The sequence below is a fragment of the Pyxicephalus adspersus genome, chromosome 3 (genome assembly GCF_032062135.1).
Source record: "Pyxicephalus adspersus chromosome 3, UCB_Pads_2.0, whole genome shotgun sequence".
NCBI lineage: Eukaryota > Metazoa > Chordata > Amphibia > Anura > Pyxicephalidae > Pyxicephalus > Pyxicephalus adspersus.
In genome coordinates this window covers 74,048,656-74,068,552 of record NC_092860.1, presented here as the reverse complement: position 1 = coordinate 74,068,552, position 19,897 = coordinate 74,048,656, and the positions used below count along the sequence as shown (strand labels likewise).

The 19,897-nt window shown below is 36.8% G+C and overlaps 1 protein-coding gene across 1 annotated transcript in view; it reads right to left on the bottom strand.

Moving 5' to 3' along the window:
• Positions 1–19,897, bottom strand: part of WRN (WRN RecQ like helicase) — a 79,719-nt gene that overhangs the window by 47,679 nt on the left and 12,143 nt on the right. Inside the window, exons 4-16 of the mRNA XM_072405250.1 lie at positions 18,614–18,759; positions 17,806–17,954; positions 16,744–16,893; positions 15,267–15,339; positions 15,056–15,170; positions 14,009–14,354; positions 13,011–13,091; positions 11,587–11,722; positions 8,657–8,732; positions 4,478–4,545; positions 3,600–3,708; positions 2,617–2,685; positions 1,507–1,589 (exon numbers count right to left, since the gene is read on the bottom strand). Of these exons, the coding sequence (XP_072261351.1) occupies positions 1,507–1,589; positions 2,617–2,685; positions 3,600–3,708; positions 4,478–4,545; positions 8,657–8,732; positions 11,587–11,722; positions 13,011–13,091; positions 14,009–14,354; positions 15,056–15,170; positions 15,267–15,339; positions 16,744–16,893; positions 17,806–17,954; positions 18,614–18,759 (1,601 nt within the window). The remainder of the gene's footprint in view (positions 1–1,506; positions 1,590–2,616; positions 2,686–3,599; positions 3,709–4,477; positions 4,546–8,656; positions 8,733–11,586; positions 11,723–13,010; positions 13,092–14,008; positions 14,355–15,055; positions 15,171–15,266; positions 15,340–16,743; positions 16,894–17,805; positions 17,955–18,613; positions 18,760–19,897) is intronic.

Below are 19,897 nucleotides of genomic sequence, written 5' to 3'. Positions count from 1 at the left end.
AATGGAATCGAAAAAGACTTTTGTAGCCTTCAGTGTGGAGGGTTATAACCTGCAATAAAACCCTCTATGAAAAAAAATGAATTTTGGAACTTTAGTAACTCTACCTATTTGTAGCTTGATTTTAGGCAAGGTGAAAAATTTTAGGTTATAGCATTGGGTTTGTTAACAGTAGTCTTCCTGGCTTATCTTATCACTTAAAAAAATCTGTGTGCTGTCCACCAACTATTCATTCTGGGGGCAATGCCTAAATTTGGGTCATCCCTTATGTTGTGATAGATGAATGCTATACTCCTTGAGAGACAGGGCCTCTAGTAAAGTGAATCTCCTGGAAGGTACTAAAAAATCAGCTTTTAATGAACTGTAACAGTGGAAGACTTCCTTGTGTTTAATGAGGCCTTGCACATTAAGAGAAATTAAAGTGAAATTCACAGCTTATCTGAGATCGTGACCAGTATGTGGGAAAAACGGAGCCAGACCTAATTGTTCCCATCACAAGAAACATTGTGGGAGGCAAAGAAAAAAAAGTGGTGGGATCAGAGGGCAGATAAGCGTAGGAAAAAAAAAATGGAGCAAAAAAACACTGGGGCAAATCAAACATAACATACTGCAAGAACAGTGTACCAAATTTTGTCAAATTTGAATTATAGCAAGTCAAAAAAAATAGTGGGAGTTCGGCTAGAGACATCCAATCAAGTGATAAAATGAAAGGTGAAACAAAGGAATGCCATTACAAAAAGTAAATGCTGAAAAGATATTTTTTTAATATAGAGATACAAATACAAAACAGAATGCCTTCACAATAAATACAAAGAGTGTAGGTCACCTAGGATTCCTCCAGATGTTGCTGGGGTTCCCTAACCAATGAGAAATGTCAGCCTCTCAGCTAAGACACAAATCATCTTTTTGGCTATCTGTAAGAGCGGCACACTTCCTAATGGTCAGCAATGTGGTCAGCAACTGTGGATATAGAAATTATAGCAGGGGTTCCCTGAATACCTGAAAGTTCTTTCAAGGCACCCCCTTTGTCAAAAGGTCAAGAAAGAACTTTAATTAACTTATTCATTGTTTTTCTTCTTCCACGCCTGATGTTTTCTAGTGTTGCCTCCATTGCATACTTTGTGGGAGTGTCCAGCTATTTACAAACTGTGGTATGATGTTCTCAATATTTATAACACATTGATTGATTCCTTGGTTACTGACAATCCAAATGTAGTATTTTTATGTAGACCTTTTTTTAATAATGCAAAACCTATGAAATTGTTTTACAGCATAACTTCCTCCAGGCATCAGTAAGATTAAATAACTATATACACTACAATCCTGCTGGTATTTCTCAATATAAACCTTTTTCAACTTAAGAAACACTCTTACTCCCTTAATGTAATCATACAGTTTAAGGTTGTTTCCCCTTTTTTGTTCTTTAAAATCAAACCAATATGCATATTTTTTTTTAAACATTACCAACTTCAACAAAAAAACAAAAAATGAGAAGACATCTTAATTTACCATATTTGTTGTCTAGGTCTTGAAGCATTGTTATTCCACTGGAACAGAATTCAGGAGTCATGTAAATTACTTTGATCCTGCCTCTGAGAAAAAAAAACCTATGTAACACAACTTTACAGTAATATACATATTATAAACTAAATAAACAAAAATGCATGAAAAAAGTACACCCCTACAATTATCACCACTTCAAATCTATTTGAAAATTAAATATTCTAGTTTTGGCATTAAAGAATATTAGCTCCCTTGGTAGTATGTTGATTAAACCTATCTTAAAGTTCAGATATCTTGATATGGTGTTCTCTTTGCTATTGATGTTTGTGAAGTCATTATATCAAAATCAAAGATTCTCAGAAAATGCCATTGCTGTTCAAAAGTACATATGAGCAAGAATAGTTTGCCATCGAACATAGGCCTTCTGGAACAATCTAATCTGGACTGAAGAATCAAAGATAGAACTGTAGAAATATTTAGTGAAAATTAAAGATAGCATTTCAGGAGAAGGACCCTATATTAACATAGAAGCATGATGATGGAAATGTTATAAGGAACTTTGTTGCTCCATAATATTGCACATTGCAATCATGAATTCTAAATTACATCAAGTGTGACTAATAAGAAAGAACATAAGGCTGTATATGCAAACACTGAAGTTCAAAATGGTATTTCAATACATAATAATCCTTGATCTGAATCTCATTAAAATATTGTTGGGGCCTGAAATGGGTTGGTTAGAGGGTTATAGAAGGAAACCCACAAAGTGAAGTAGTTGTTAAAAATCTCAAGTCAATGTCAGGGACTGATGGAGGAGGTTATGCAAAATGCCTATGAGAAGTAATTTCTGCTAAAAGTGGCAACACTAGCTTATATAGCCCAAGGTAGTCACAGTTTTATATCTACTGATATATTTGTAAAATTAATGATCACAAAAGGAAAACATTTCTTGTGTTTTTTTTTCAAGTAAATCAACTTCATCTGTAGGAATGGTGTAAAGATCTAATCTTTGCTGTGACACTACATATATGTGTGTCTGTATGTGTATACTTGAGTATATATTAGCATATAAAAATTTTAGTATTATGAACAATGTTGATAAACAGAAGTACTCACGCCTTCACATCTTGCATGACATTTTTGGACTGCGCAGATCCAAGAAAACATGAAGGGATATTTGACATTCTAACGTAAGATAAGCATAGGAAGAATATGTTAAACTTGTAAAAGATGAACATTTGTCAAACTAACTCATTTATTCCATATGTTTTGGATTAGGTCCAGAAGAATTTTAATTGCCATATGTAACCCTATTGAGGAAATTTTGCATTGCTTCATGTTTCCCCAATGGTGACAATACTAATCTAGTCATTAAAAACTGTATCAATTTATAACCAAATACATTTGTGCACTAAACAAGGATACTATTATAAAGCAGAAATAGTAGTAAAAGTAAGACATCCTTTCGGGCAGGCCTCTAAATATTTTTTTAATTTCAAGGTGCACTGATGAGTTAATGCCAGCTTTACTTTATAAAATTACTAGTTAGCCCCTTTCCTTTGCAACAACTAATTTGTGGTTGTCAGGCCAATAAGACAAGCTTAAAGATCAGAAATTAAGGGTGGAAAAAGGGTATGACAGACTTTTGATAAAGGTTGTTTTTGCCTCTCAGCGCACCCTGATTTCAAAGGAAACAGATTAATCAAGAAGATACTGGCAGGTACATTCAAGCCAACAAGGGCGTCTACTTTAAAATTACTATTATGGTATTTTGATGGAAATGTTTCACTAAAATCTCATTCCTCCCTCATCTGGGAATTTAGAATTTGGTGGATATTATAAATGGAAAACACTGAATGGTAATCTCTCTTTAGAAAAAGCTAGTATTTCAAAACAAGCAAAGCATTCAGACCCTTAGGAAAATTCTTTATGAGGCTTTTTAGATAGTGGGACTGGATACCTTTTGGACACTGTAGTTGATGAACACAAATGTGTTTGCAATACGTTTAACAGAATATGAAAAATCAGATGCAGGAAAAAAAAGCTTAGTGAAACATAGCAAACAGGAAGTCTATGTAGAATATAGGATCATCACTTACTCTAGCTGCAACACTTGGTCTTCCATGAGTGAAATCAGGGGGGAGATGACTATTCCAATACCAGAAGTGTAAACTGGTGCAAACTGGTAGCATAAGCTCTTTCCATAGCCTAACAGAAAATACATAAGTGATCATAGCCACTAACTCAATTTAAATTAGACCAAAACTCAAAAAGTGAAGAAGTGTTCTGTTATAAGGAATATGTTGAACTGTCCCCAATATACTGGGAACAATATAACTGGGAATATTGTCCCTAAGCAGCACCCGGATACATGTACAGAGCTATAGAAAAGCTCAAACTAAATTCCCACATCCACCAAATTTAAAAATACTGCACAGGACATAACACAACTTGCAAATATTCAATAGTGGGAACCGTTCTATACGCAAGGAGGTTGCATTGGGGTTTTCACCTTTGGTGGTCATTAGACTTGCCAATAATATTTTCCCATGTTTTATAATGTGATCCTGCCAGCAGCAGAGTATGAGCACAATGTCTTACATAGTTTCACTCCCACCAGCTGGGAGATCAGGATTGAAACACTGCATATTTGTTCAAAAGAATATAGAGGGAAGTGAACAGAACTGTCCTTAATCTATCTGGAATGGCTTTAAAAAATTAAAGAGAACTTTTAATGCAAATTATGAAAGCAGCAACAGCTGACCACTCTTGAAAATATCAGTTGCCCATATGTCATGTAGATCTAATGGTTTTAGTGGGGCCTAGAAAGCAGGAAGCAGAATGTGACCGATGATGCGGACAAAAATGCGATTCCTTCTACATTGGTGTGATGCTGAGGTTGACTAAAGGGACCATTTATAGATATCACTGTTTTCCATTATTACTACAGTGCAGCACAGAATTTTAATGCGTTTACCTGTTGCCATGACAACAAGGTTGTCTCTTCTTTCTTTTAAAACTGAATGGATGACTTTCCACTGTACCCTGAGGTAAAAAGAAATGTTATCGTTATGACTTCTATGGAATAAAATCAGTAAACCAAGTCAATGAAAAGCAACTTCAGGGCACATTTTCATGGAGGTTCTAATATTATTCAGTTAACACTGCAACAAGGCTTTAGTAAGAAGGCCCACTCAGTTTACTACTTTTAAACGGGAAATATTTCTCATTACATAAGATAAATAAATATCTAGAACACAATATTACATATTCACTTCACTGGGGCTTTAGTGAAGTCCCAGAGGATGTGGATTTACTGTAGTGAAAACAAGTAGCCTTTATTGTAAAAACCATGGTGCTTTCCTCTCTCTATATAACCTGACCTCAATTAAAGCACACAATGAAAAAATGATTATTGAATATTTTGTGTTATTAGGCAATTAAGTCTACAGTTTAATCTACTAACATTTACACTTTCTTAGTGGGAGAAAAATAAAGGGGGTCTGTATATCTATTTATATAAGATTGTATGTATGTATGTATGTATGTATGTATGTATGAATGTATGTATGTAGGTTCCACCTATGACTGGGACTCGTGAGTGCACCGCTGATCTTTGTACAGCGCTGAGCTATATTTGGTGATCACTAGGAAACACATAGAGACATTTCAACCAAACAAACTTGCTGTGTTTCACCATCACTCAGAAACCCATGGAGACATTTAAACCAAACTTGCTGGACATATGACACCGCTGATCTTTGTACAGCGCTGTGGTATATGTCAGAGATATATAAATGTATAATAATAGTGTGTGACGGTGGGGGGATATTAGAGTGTCAGCTCCTCTGTAGAGACTGATGGGTCTAACAGGCGGTATGTGCTAGGCACCTAGGATTGGTACCAGGCGGTAAGTGCCGGGCTTTTTCAGAGCTAGAAGTTTTTTAAGCAGCAGTGGTTCCTGGCATGACGAATGAACAAATATAACCCTTACTGCCGGTGTGAATTCAGCCTAACTTCAGATGTGCTCCTGTGTCTCTATTTAGTTAAAGTGAACTTTTGTGAAAACATTTTTTTTTCACTTGATTCTTTTACAAAATTAGCCCAGCAGGCCCATGCTGGCCCAGCTTCCACCTTTTCTCTGATGCTCACTTGTACGTCCAGTGCTGCCTTGCACTGCGCATGCATTGGATTGAACACTTTTTTTTTTTTTTTACATTATAAGAAATCCTCTGAAGGTGCATGCACACAAGGAGCAGTGCAGAGCCTTTTGGGATATGTGACACAAATATCCCTGGAGGCTGTGGATTTCCCCTTCGGTCTTTACCGAAATGGAAGTGAAGACTTGTGGAGAGGACCTCTCCCCTTCAAAGTGTTAAAACAAAAAACACACATTTTTCCATTACATAACAGAGAAAGTCACTCTTTAATATAATGTTAAAAATGTGGAGATGCTTTAATAGCATTATGCATGTGATATCAGATGGGGACAAGACAGACAGTGACCCCCTCTCATCACTGTCCATATTCTATATAAAAACAGTTTGTGACGTTTATCCGCAGTGTGTAATGTCATCGGCAGCGCAGTGTGATAGCTATGTGAGTGTAAATACTGCTTGTCAAATTCTGCAGCCTAACAACTCGCTGTGTTCAAACCTTCATATCTTCAAAACCGTTGGTTGTATTAACTTGAAATTTTTAAGGTACACGTGGAGGCAAAGGAAACTGAAACTGTAGGAGTAAGTGGGGGACACTTGTGGCTAAACCTTTCTAAAATGTAATTACTATTGCATTATAAGAACATAAATCTCTACCTAGCAAAATGTGCTGCCTGCTCTGTTACACATATCTGTCTGCATCTTACCTCAAACCCTAATTTCTCCAGAATTAAGAGGTGCAGGGAAACAAAAATATAGGTGGAAGTGGGAGACACGTGTGGCGATCACCTTTCATCACCATGACATCATTACAACATTAAAAAAAAAAAACTGTCCATCAAAATGCTCTTCCTTGTTACACATGACTGTAACCTTCCAGTACCTCAACCTCAATAACATTCAGTGGGCAGAGTTCATTTTCTAATGATGCCACAGTGATGAAGTTTTAGGGGATGTTAGTCACAGATGTTCCCCACTTGTACCTATATTTTTGGTTTCTTACACCTCCCCATTCCCCAATTGAAGTTCAGAATGTTAGATAAGTGGACAGGAATGTGTAACAGGGCAGGGAAGCCCATTTTAATGGGCAGAGAGTTTTATTTTCTAATGATGCTGTAGTAATGAGATTGCAGGGGGAGAATGTGCCCGCCACTTGCACCTATATTTTCAGTTTTGTACCCCCCACCTAGGAGAAATTGGTATACAAAGAGGAGAAGCAGACAGTAGTTTTATAGGTATAGATTTATGACAGGTAGGTATATATTTAGGGGCCCCACCCCAATGCTCCTTGCTATGTTAGTGGCTCTGGGGTCCCCAATTTGCATTTTCAATTTAGGACTCCTAGTTGCACTTTCCTCTGAAACAGCAAAACCAAAGTTCAATTTTCATAACTTTTTACATTTGTGACCCCCATATCTTGAAATTCCTTACAGCTGGGGGGCTGAAATTGTAATAACTAGTATCTATGAGGGTCCCCTGTACACCCTGAAAATCACAGGTCATTGTGACATACATATTAGGAGATATGGAGGTTTGTACACACAGAGCTGGGAGGATGCAGAACGGCATGCAGAGCTAGAGGTGGATACATTTTACAGGCAGAGCTCGTGCTATGAGATGGGGTCGGGGCTGCCTGTGTCTCCTTCACATGAAGGCTGAACTGTGTGCTCACCTCTCATCGGCAGCAATTCTCTGAACGGATGACGCAGAGCAGCCTCACTGAGATCCGTGCATGCCAGGAGGAGAGCTGCCGAGAGCTGGGCGGGGTATTCAAAGTAGCCGAGCGGAGCAACCGGCTAAAAACCTCTGGGGAGAACTATTAGACTATTAGTTATTAGACATTTATATATCTCTGACATATAGCACAGCGCTGTACGAAGATCAGTGTTGTCATATCTCTAGCATGTTTGGTTGAAATGTCTCCTTGCATTTCCTAGTGATGACATACACACATCCAAATATAGCACAGCACTGTACAATTGTAATTCTGCCCGTATTTCCACGCAAAAAGCGTTACATTTTTTTGCATTGAAATTTATTTTACATTGTAGGCCTATATTTCGTAGACATAACTTACCAAAATATGTCCAATATTTAATAAATTAATATAAACATTTAATAATATAATTTAATAATTAATAATAAACATTAAATAAAAAAACAAAAAAATCTGTTAAAAAAAAAAAATAGTGAAACATGTAATATAAATATACAGTAGCATGTATAACACACACACACATATATATATGTATATATATAAAGTTTTCTTTGTATTGGACTTGATACAATTATTTTGTATTGAATCCAATACAAAATTATTTTAATTTCCCGCCACTCCTCCCGCCCGCACCGATGCCTGGTGAACGTCCCTGCAGTCGCCGGCTGGAGATCAGAGGAAGAAGACGTGTCCCAAGGACCTGTAGGATGCCGGGGGACAACAACGGAAAAAGGTGTTTTTTTTAATGTTTTTAGCAACCCCGAGTGTGACTCGGGATTACCGCTTTATGCATGGTAAATCCACCCCGAGTCACACTCGGACTACCGCTAGGGGGGTAATTAGGATCTACTCATCTCTGATGGTCCGTTTGGTGACCCCCTAAATGAACCGGACACCTAATACCTCATCAAAAATGTAATGAAATTACATTTACAGTTTAATTACATTTACAAAAAAACTGTGGTAGCTGCCACGTGTATTGCTGATTCACATTTATTAAAATAACTAAAATCCAATTAATGAAAGGGGTGGTCCAGGGACAGTAAACCTGGGGGGGGCTTAGATAATGCTGGATGTCTATTAGATAGTACTGGCTCCAACTTCTAGTGTGTAGTACACACTGTGAGGATATGACTTTGTGAAGTAGTAAGCATTTTCACTACAAGATAGGAGGCCTGTACAGCTGTGCTGGACTGAAGGTTGGGTGCAGCTTCCATGTTTCTGATATTATAGCTTTACCAAACTAAACAAGCTAAAGGTTCCTTACCCTGTGTATACTTACGGTTTAAAACTTGAATGTCCAAAATATGTTTTCAAACAAGCTATTTGTTCAGCATTTGGTTCAGGTAGGCATGGATCTGTTTGGAAAAAAAAAAAAAAAACACTTTAGGGCGTGCTTTAAAAAGTTTGTTTAAAAAAACTGCATAACATTTTAAAAGTATTGTTCCTTTACTCAATGTGCCATGGAATCAATGTGTAAATAATGCTAAGATAAATAGCTAATAATGTTTGAAATTGTTGACTTGTAAATTAAAGCTGTACTCAAAGGGTTAACTTACAAATAGCAAATTTAGTATGATAAAATACACTATGATTCGAATTAGGCTTATAGACATTACAGAACATCACATATATTAAACAAACCACAACAACAAAGGCCATAATAAAATGGTCTTGTTTTGGACTTTGGTATAAATGTCATGAATTGCCCACATTAGCATCAAAGCAGAACTAAACCCATCAATACTCACCTATCCCTATTCCAACGCAGGCATGCCATCTTCTCCCTACTTTCCTTCCATATCCCAAGCTTTGGCTATCTCAATTGGCCAAGCCAGGATGAACTAACTCCAGAGCAGGTGTGAAGTGTTCATTTAGTCTGCACATGCAGGGAAATCCAGGTTTGGCAGGTAACTTTGGAAAATGTGCAGAGCTGTGCATGCGCAGTTCAGCGAAGTTTGACTTTTTCAGGTAAGAATATTTATTGCAGGAGGGACATTGCCTATGCCTTTCTGCAATAAACACCTGCCTGATAGCCAATTTTAAAAGTGGGACCTAAGTTCCATTTTAAGGGTGCCTTGAAATCATTTATGATAGTTGTAAATTAGGTCCCTTATTTTTATAGTTCATCTTGCAGAAAAGCTGCTCATTGTTGTTTTGCAACAAAACACATGCGGATCCTGTATTTTTTTTTTTTGATAGTCTAGCATAAAGGGAATGTTTCTGATCTCCCCAAAAAAAGCCCAATAATGTCAAGATCAATCATTTTTGATGGCTACAATAAAAAATCCAATTGCACCAAAAGCACAGCTTTTGGCATAATTTAAGATAATTTTTCACCAGAATTTTCTAATACACTGTATTCATCTTGCTATCAAATTGTATGAAATTTTATGTGCTACTGTAGCTTACACAAACCCAAAACAGCAGAGATCCATCTCAATGCTTTATGGTAAGGATGTCATACTTCTTTTCAACTTTAATAACTTTAACATAGCATTTATTGTTGTAGTCATAAACTTCAATTTTAGTTTAATTAGGTGAAATGATTTTGCACCCGAAGCTTATGGATTGTTTGAGTGCTGTTTGACATATTTTAAGCAGGCCGTTTTGTGTCTCCTAAGCAGTAAATTTATCTGACATTTTACAAATTCTACCAGGGGTATACAAGAATAACTATATAAATTGCTGCAAAGCTCCATTTCGGAAGCCATTTTTCCAGTGTGCTAATATTAAACTCTTTAATCATTGCAGAAACCTGTTTAAATGATACCTGGATATCACAAGTAATTTTGTTAGCAAAAATGAAACCAGAGATTCTTCCTTGAAATGAAAGGCACTGGCATTTCAAAGGTTGATTTTTAGGTTCGGAAATAGACAAAACCAAACCACCGACTCAGGGAAAAATTGTATTTCATGCACCAGGCTGCCAATAAACTCAATATTTCAAATATTGAAGCCGGTCAAGATTTTTTAGAAACACTAGATCAAATGACCTCCTTGACATCAGAGGCAGATATCGAAGCCATTAAGCTAGAGACAGTCTTGTGTGTGGTATCAAATTACCGTATTTTCCAGTGTATAAGGCGACTAAGCGTATAAGACGACCCCCCACTCTAACCGATCATTTGGGGGTCGTGTTATATGCTCAGTATTGTACTGTTCCTTCTGCCTGTTAGATCTCACTATTGTGAGAGAACTGAGAGGCAGAAGGAACAGTACAGTACTAGTTCTAAGTAATGAATGGGCACGTTCCTTTAATGAATGGGCGTGTTCCAGTGAAGAGCCAATCCAGGCTCTGCACTGGAGAGCCAATCCAGGCTCTGCACTGGCTTACACGAGTCCTGCTGTGAAGCAACGCGAGCCTGCCCAGGAGGACTCGTGTAAGCTGAAAAGCAGGAAGACAGAAGGAGGCACAGGAGGACTCGCAGGGACGCCAGACCAGAGAGGGGACTCGCGGGGACACCAGACACTGCAGGTAAGTACTGGTACCCGGCGTACAAGACGACCCCTGACTTTGTCATAGATTTTTCGGGGTTAAAAAGTCGTCTTGTACGCCGGAAAATACGGTAATTCATTTCTTCAGGGATAGGAAAGATTTGTCTCACTATCACAGAGTGTTACCTTGCAGGCTCCTGGAAAGAAACACCTTGGTAGGGAGGGCCAAGTGTCCAGGACCAATCCCTAATATTACAAATATTCTGTTGGATCCAGGGACAACCTCTGGAAGTTTAGGATTCACCCAAACCTATACCAGCTGGACAGTCAGTGACTTATCTGCCAGAGCTAACTGTTTCCTCAGGAGGAGGTTGCCCATCTTCCCAAACTAAAAAATGCAAGGTATTGATAGTTGAACTGCCATCAAAAATCAAAGTTTTGCAATGCTCTAAAATAGAAATAATTGTTTACAAAAAAAAAAAAGTACCTTGAAAATGTGCCTTTTTTATTTTCTTGAAAAATAGCAGTTCACTTACTAATACGTGAGTTTGACTAAGCACTCCTTTGACTACAGACTACACTGTTGTGTAAAACTGGTTGCAAGTTTCAGGGTGTTAGAAGTGAGATTTGGTAATGCCACTAACTTGCTGCACACTGTACTACTTGCTGCTACTTTGTTCTGCGTACGGTTCTCAAACTTCAGTTAATCTTCAATTTGATAATACTACCATAAACTGATGTGCAATAAATATTCAAATATATGAAAACTCTTACCCCAGTTTTCTTCAATTTCTTCTTCAATACCTTCATCTTCTTCATCCTCTATAGCATTACTCAAATGGTTACTGTTTGTGGAGAATGAATTTTTTGCAGTGTCACAGTCTGGGCTGTTTTCCAGATCCTCTACAGACTAAAACATTTAGTATTATTACTAGACAAGAAAAAACAGCTACAATAAAACTACTTGTAAAAAAAGAATTTACAGTATCAAAACTTTATCCATGTATTTTTATCCTTATGGCTTCAAATAAACTATTTTTCCTATTTGGTATTACTGTATAAAATAGTAGTATATTAAAAGGATTTGAGCTATTAATAGGGCCTACTGTCATTTTCACGAAAAAGCAGAGCTGTAAATGAAGCATTTGCTTACCTAAATATTTGCTCATGTAAGGCAAAGTTGTTGCTTTTCTGCTGTTAGCCAATGCAAGAATTTAACTGTACAGTGAGTTGGGTAGCTGCCTCACCTACCAGCCATGATGGTTCCACACCCTGGCTCATATGTACTGTAGTGACATACAATTCAGCAGAAGAAACCACAACTGATGGCAAGAAAATCAATAACTCAACATGCAACATTCAAATACTTGCAGGTGAGGGGAGCTCAGAAAATGAAAGTTTGCTTCCAGGTAAGTAAATAAACACTTTTTTTTACAGCTGGGCGTATTTGAGAATGATAGAATAAAAAAAAAAAATTAGATACAAAACTGGCCTGGTTAATAACAAATGAAACACATAACTGAAAACAAAATACTTTGCAATGACAGCCATACATTTAGAGCAAATACCAGCTTTCTTGGTTCTGGGCCAGGGAGGTGATGAAGCCATAGATTGATGCCCACTATCTGTTATCCATATCTACATCCATTCTTTAGGTGCAACAAAAACCCAGGTAATGGGCCATTTGCAGCCCATTCTCTTGGCAACTGGGATGACATAATATGTTTATCATTTCTATTTTCCTTTCTGCTAAATCTCCTTTTTCCCAGAAATTATATAACTTTATATATATATATATATATATATATATATATATATATATATAGCAATAAACATTAAGGTAAGGTAAAGGCAAAAAGTTCACTTAGAACCAATGGCATAATCTATACTCAGACTTCTCTGCTTTCTGTCTGTTTAATCACTAAATTGAGCTGGGAACTTCCTACTTACAACATCAAATATTAAGCAGGGCTGCGTATCACAAAATGATGGCATACCAACTTGAGATATGACAAAATCTTGTTTACTTAATATATACATGGTATATGTACATGGCCCCCACCCAAGACTGTTATGTCTTTTTCAAAGTTGTAACTATGTTACAAATAAAAGAATATGGTTTGATATGCAAGTTTTCCGAACTCACAAAGTATTTTTTTTTTTTAACTTGACTACTAATAAGAGAAGATAATGTATACCTTAAGCATTTCACTCTCCAACTCTTCATCACTCTCAATGACAGGGTTGTGGTGAATTTCATCATCCACACTGGTATAGTCCTGTTGTGTATAACACATAACCGCATTACCACTCAATCTAAACAGTTCTAACACAATATCTATATTTTCTATTAATTTTTTAGGGCCATTAAAGTAGTAGTAGTATATTATGATCTGAACATTTAAAAATAAATAAAACACAAACCAATGCTTTAAAAGCTTGTCACTATAAGGTCAAAACCAAATGTAGAATAACCTAAAAAAGAAAAGGTTCTATACCAGCAGCCCATGTGTTGAAATGCCCATGCTATGTTGCTACTTGCAGCAAGTATTCAACTCTTGTGGGTTAGTTACTTGCTCCTATATATATCTCTATCGCACTCCAAACAGGTGATAACCCTTGTATGCAGGATGATGCAGTGCCAGTCAGATAGCTTACATCAGAAAAAGCATTTCCTCTTGTTGATGGGACAATATTTAATTTTTCCTGATGAAGGAACTTCCAGTGGTTACAAAATATTGCACTTCTATTTTTAATAAATTAGAAGTTTTTCAGAATAAAAGAGGGACCAAGTCAAGCATCAAGCACTAGTATGGAAAGTGGAAAGAGGAGTGGCTCACATACCACTACTTTATACCTAGAAGTACTAGGTGTTGTCTTCACTTTCAGCAGGTGGGTTAGGCAGTAGGGAAGCAAAGAGGTGTTGAGTATATGCTGCTTAGTCATAAGGCTTTAAAGCAGACCTATCACCAGGGTAGACAATCTTCTTTCCTTTTTTTTTTTAGGGGGGGGGGGGTGAGCTTTAAAGTATCTTGCTCCAACAGTCTGGATCAGATTATGTCCTCCAGTACGAGAATCTTTATTTTGATTTACTGTTCTTTTCTGGATCTTTGATATGATACAAAATAAACATAATAACTATACCAAAGGCTAAGCACAGATGTGTACAAGAATGTATTTAGGGTTTAAAGCTCACCTCAAATGATTCATTATCCTTCTTGCTTTGCATTTCCTCCATGGCTTCCATTTCCTTAAGTTCTTCTTCAGTGATGCCTAAAGTCATAGCGAAGTCCTGGTCCAGGTTACCTTTAATCTGAGCATTTTTTTTCTTAGGTTTATCATTTGCTTCTTGTCTAGAGTCATCTTCTTCACAGTTTGAGTCAATTTCACAATCAGAAACAGAGGATCCAGCTTTGTTGATACCCTCTTGTGAGACTTCACAAACCAATTCTTTGGATTCCTCCTGTGCCTTTGATGCCTCTAAAAGTATTCTTCTGACATCTTGTAGACTCTCAGAAAGATTTGCAAGAATATCTGCAGCTCTGTGAAATTATATTTTTTATTTTCATGTTTATGTAAAAGCAGCATTTCTGCTGTTCTTGCTACAGATGGTGATCAGAGTGGCAATAGTCTGACCAGTAAATAACACTTTCCTAAATAAAACCTTTACATGAATACACAGATACGGTAATCCCTCTGTCATCAGGAAGAAATGCAGATACCCCATTTCAAATGAAAACTACAGGTTACAGTCCTCAGGTTTGCACTGACAGCTAAAATTCAAACAAGTTAATTTATCAAATTACTGAATTGCCAAGGCAACCACTTGCCTCTTGCCCTGGTCTGCAAACATATTGCACTCACTCGGGACAGACAGCATTCTGGTAGTAACTTGCAATAAATGCACAGGTAGGGGATACGGCAGACAATTAAAACTGTCGAATCTGGAATTATTGTTGCAGCCATTTTTTTTTATTTAACTCAGGCCATGCATCACTGTGCTGTATTGAATTTATATTTTGCTGTCTGCTGATGCTGTTGTTTGCAGTGAGAAAGGATTATGTGTTGTCTTCAGATCTGGGTACAATCAGCCAGTTTATACAAAGTGCTATAACAAAATGGCTAATGGTATAACAGCAGTCACCAAATTTCTAATAAAAAATGGCCTAACACTTGTTTCACCAACTCACATTTGCATTACAATAGATCCGGTTTTAGCTTTTATTGTTACACAAATATTTACCTTTGTGGCTGTTCACACATTTCAAAATTATATGGGATTTGATCTGCTAAATCAAGGCACTCTTGTGACAGAGCTTTAAGCTTGCTCTTTATCTCAAGTGAAGCTGCACTATCTTCTGCAACACAAGAAGTAGTCAAAAGGATTACATATAAAAAAACAATATGTGACCTCATTACTTTTGGACAATTCTTCATAAACTAAAAATAATTACCTGCACTGATATGGAACAGATGACTTTCTTTCTCATCCATGTTCTCTAATTTTTGGTAGACTAGAAGACTGGCCTGCAAAGTAACAAAATATTTTAAACCTAAAACAACTCAACTAAACAAAGACTCTGATCTGTTTTATGCATTCATAAATGATAAATTATTATTAATATTAACTATTGTTTATATATTGCCAACATATTACTCAGCACTTTACAAAGTCCATATTAATGTAACTCTCCCTCAAAGGGGCTCACAATCTAACGACCCTACCTCAGTCATATATGTCAATTATTGAGAGAAACTAATTAACCTAACTGCATGATGTTTTTGAGATGTGGGATAAAAAGGTGCCCAGAGAAAACCCACACAAATAAATGCAATGAATATTGACACAGATTGTAGTCTTCAAAAAAGGTATGTAAACCCCAACAATGAAGTTTTCTTGCTTGGTCTCTTTGTCTGTTAAATATACTATAAAAAAGCATTCTGTTTTATCTGTTGATCCTATCTAGCAGCTGCTAGCTTATTGGGACGCACATTTATCAGTTACATTGCTCAATCAAGCTATCTTTTAGAACTAAAGAAGCCTTCCTCTTAAGTTATGAAGAAGGAAACAGGGGAAAGATGTCTGCAGTCCATATAAAAAGAGAAGTCTAGGATGACAACCTTAACACATAGCAACAGTACAGAGAGTGAATGTAATTATGCAAGGACAGGAAGTTTACAACTAACAGGACCACTAGGTACCCATTAGGAAAGACAGTTAAAAGAAAACTAATGCAACTACCACATCTGAGGAGTGTTTGCTTCAATGTAATACCCACGTCAATATGTTGATAGGTTTAGAAACACTTTAAAGGTCCAGCTGAAAACTAAAAACGTGCACTTGTGTCGTTTCCTAGTTCCCAGACTTCCACTCTACGCTCCTCCTAAAAGATGCTTTAGTTACTTATGTAGACTATCCTAACCATTATTGTCATAGCTTGCAAGTCTTATGTGAGTATTCAAAAAAACTAAAGAAAAATGCTAGAAAACTCTTTCTGTAAAACCAATCAGTGAGCAACTAATGCATCGCTAAGTTTATCTTAATTTTATTTTCCTGTAATCAATTAAATTCACATTACATATAGACTACATCAGGGCCATTAGGAGTGTATTTTATAAAAACTTGTGTTGTATATCTTCTTGTATGTCAAAAATATGGATAGCCCCATCTGTTGTGTTACACCACCCCTTTAGGGTAGTTTGGAGTACAGTGTGGGGACCCCATCACTTCCTGCAACACTGACAACATGACCATCACCAGGACCAAAAACTAAAGGGAAATTCCCAGACTAGAAAAATAAAGAAGGAACAATGGTTTTAACCACTGTTTGGCATAATAAATGCACTGCATTAGGTTATTTCATTATTATTTTTTACTTTATTACACTTTTAATGCCTTATAGGAAAAAAAATATTGGTAATGTAACTTACATAAGCATCTGAGGCAGCATACAGTCTCTGTTCATCAGTAAGAGGAAACTTGTCCCAGCTGCTGCAACGAACCGAGTTGTCCTTCAGAAGCTGCTTGCTAAAGAGGTGTTTAACCAAGCCATTCAAACTCCACTTTTCCTTACATTTAAGCTGCAAAAAAAAAAAAAAAAAAACTTTATTCACAATCTATTTATATTTATATAGCAAATGACAAAATGTGATTTTCTTTCTATAAAATGAAGTTAAATTTTCATTAGTAGATAACATTTATGATTTCTTGAATCCTTGTTAAAACAAATGTGAAAAAAATAAACACAAACTCTATATTATAGATTTCAGTTTTCTAAAGAAATTTGCCCTAGAAATATGCCCTAATTGATCATTTGTTCCTATTCTGTCAGTCATCTATTTAAGTCCTCTTTAGGACTAATTGTCGTTGGAAAGGATCTTTCACAATCCTTTCCAACAACTAACGACTGCATAATGCATGAACGAGTGTTGTATATACAGCACCGTTCTGCTCTATGGAGAGGGAAGGGAGGAAAGCGGCCCCCTGCTGCGGAAAACGACAGAGCGGCCCCCTGCTGCGCTTTCTCCCATTTACATCCACTATGAGCAATGTACATACGGCAGATTGTCGTCCGATATCGGTCAAGGCGATTATCAGACGAGAACATTTGCACGTGTGTACGTACCCTTAGTTAAGCTCTAGTTGGAACAATAGTATCTTCTATAGTTCATTGCACTTTCCCACAGTTTAAGGTTACGTAGATGTCAGATGGTTCTCGTCCGATAATTGGCTCAGGGCTGATATCGGATGAGAATCGGGTGTTTTTTTACATCATTCTACCCCCTCCCCTCTCTATAGAGCAGAATGGTGCTGTATGTACAGCACTCGTTCATGCATCGTGCAGTCGTTTGTAGTTGGAAATTATTGTGAAAGATCATTTCCAACGATAATTATTGCACGTGTGTATGTAGTCTTAAGAGCAGAGAAAAGCGAGAAACAATCAATTTAACAAATATTTGAAAAAAAAAAAAAAACTTTTTTGAACAACATACTTTCTCATTGGCCACATCAGTAAGCTCAATAAATCCTTTCAACTTTACATCAGTGTCACTCAGTAGTTTCCATTGGTCCCCTTCAATCCCCACACCAACTTTTTTAATAGATTCATCTTCAAGCAGCCTCTTAAGTCCTTTAGGAAAACCTGTAAAACACAAAGAAAATAAACATATTTATGTAACATTGTTCACCAACAAGGGACACTAAAAGAATAACATTTTTCCCACATTGGGGCACCCTTCCCCTGTACAGCAGGCTATATCACTGATCACGTGCCCGCACAGTGCAAGATTGGGTGACGTAGCCAGAAGAAGAGTGAAGATGGCGATGCCCAGTGTTTCCTCCGCCCTGGGACGAAGACGAAATGCAGGATAGCACTGGACACAATCAAAGACGTGTCCGGCAGGATCAAAGGATGTGCATTGTTTTGTTTTTGTTTTTTTTCAATTTTAGGTATAGTTTTGCTTTAATATAGTCTCAAAAATCTTGCTTATCTGAGTTTGGAACCATTGTTGAGTATTGGGCAGTCCATTCAAATTGTATGTGCTTCTCTAACACAATGCACAATGCATAATGCATGACATGCAAACAAATGAGCTAAAGCAGTGCATAGGGGTGAAGGAACCCTACTCTATGGGATGGAGTCTGTTAATAAATCTTTTGCACAAGTTATTGCAATTCATATCATCAAATTGTAATAAAGACTATAATGATTTCAAAGTGTTTATTTATTAAATACAAAGAGCAAAAAAAACAAAAAAACAATTGAGGCCTGTATGGTACGCTCATCAAACAGCGCTATACCTGTCATGGATGAAATGTGAAATAAGTAGCATTCCAGCTCAGCAAGACACACTTGAATAAGAGAAACTTTTCCAATTTTCCCTTTAATGTAAACTGGAGGCCATTCAATGTCAAAACCAACTGCTTCCCCTTTTGAAAGCTTCTCTCTACAAAAAAAGCAATAAAATGTAAAACCAAAAAGGTAAATTTTCAACATGGTCAAATAATTTGATTGAATATGTTTTCTCTAATGATGTGCTAAGGAGCATGAAACATAACTGATGCATGTTTGGCAAATACTCAGAAAATTAGGAGAGGGGACTAATGGGGTTTTAGGGTTTTGAAAATATGTTTAAAAGTTGTTGGAAGATTGCTTGGATTTTTCCTATAATGGACATTGTACTACACAGCTGCAGGGAGCAAAGTAAGGTCAATTCTGTTTGCTACATTTACCTTTTATTGGACTTTTTAATTGTGTTTGATGCAAGTCACACAATATTCAAAACATATTTATTTAAACAGAACTCACTGCTAATTACATAGCTCACAACAAAAGGATTCACAATTGAGTTCAAAAGGTTTGAGAATCAAATCCCACTTTCACAGTGCACAGCCAGTGGGACTGTATATGATCCTACAGTGATCTATATAAACTAACATGGCAATCAGCACCTTTGTACCTTTCAAATAAATTACCTAAAGTGAGTAACTGAATATTTTCTTTGTTTCACCTCATTCGCTAAGATTGGTGAAAACTTATTTAGTAGTTAAACTTGATTGACCTATTTAGTAAATCAAACCCACTGACCTCAAGAAATCCTTAACAATTGCAAACATTTTTAAAAGCATATGTAAGCGATTTCCAAATTTTTCTCGAACATATTTTTTTACTCCACTGCATAATATCCTCTGGGAAGCTGTGTGCGGAACTTGGTATAACAATCACTCTCCTTACTCTCTGGAAAATTACTTTTTATATGCAACACTGCAGACTCCATATACTTCAGCCCCTTCATCTGAAATTTACTGTAGGCTTAGGTGTAATTACTGATTATAGTCACTTGATTGCTCTAAATCCATTTCAGGTAGTGTTTGAATATTAAGGTGATTTCCTCACATTACATTTTTACCCTGGGCATCACAGTCTCCTGTCCTACAGACTTGTATTGAACAAACGAGTTCCATAAAATGAATGTCAGGGACCGAAGGCAGAACGCACAAGCACAAGGGACCAGAAGCAATGGGCCAAATTTTTTACAGCTATCCAAGGCTGGAGAGGAAATTGTTTTATCAGTGAACCTGAGG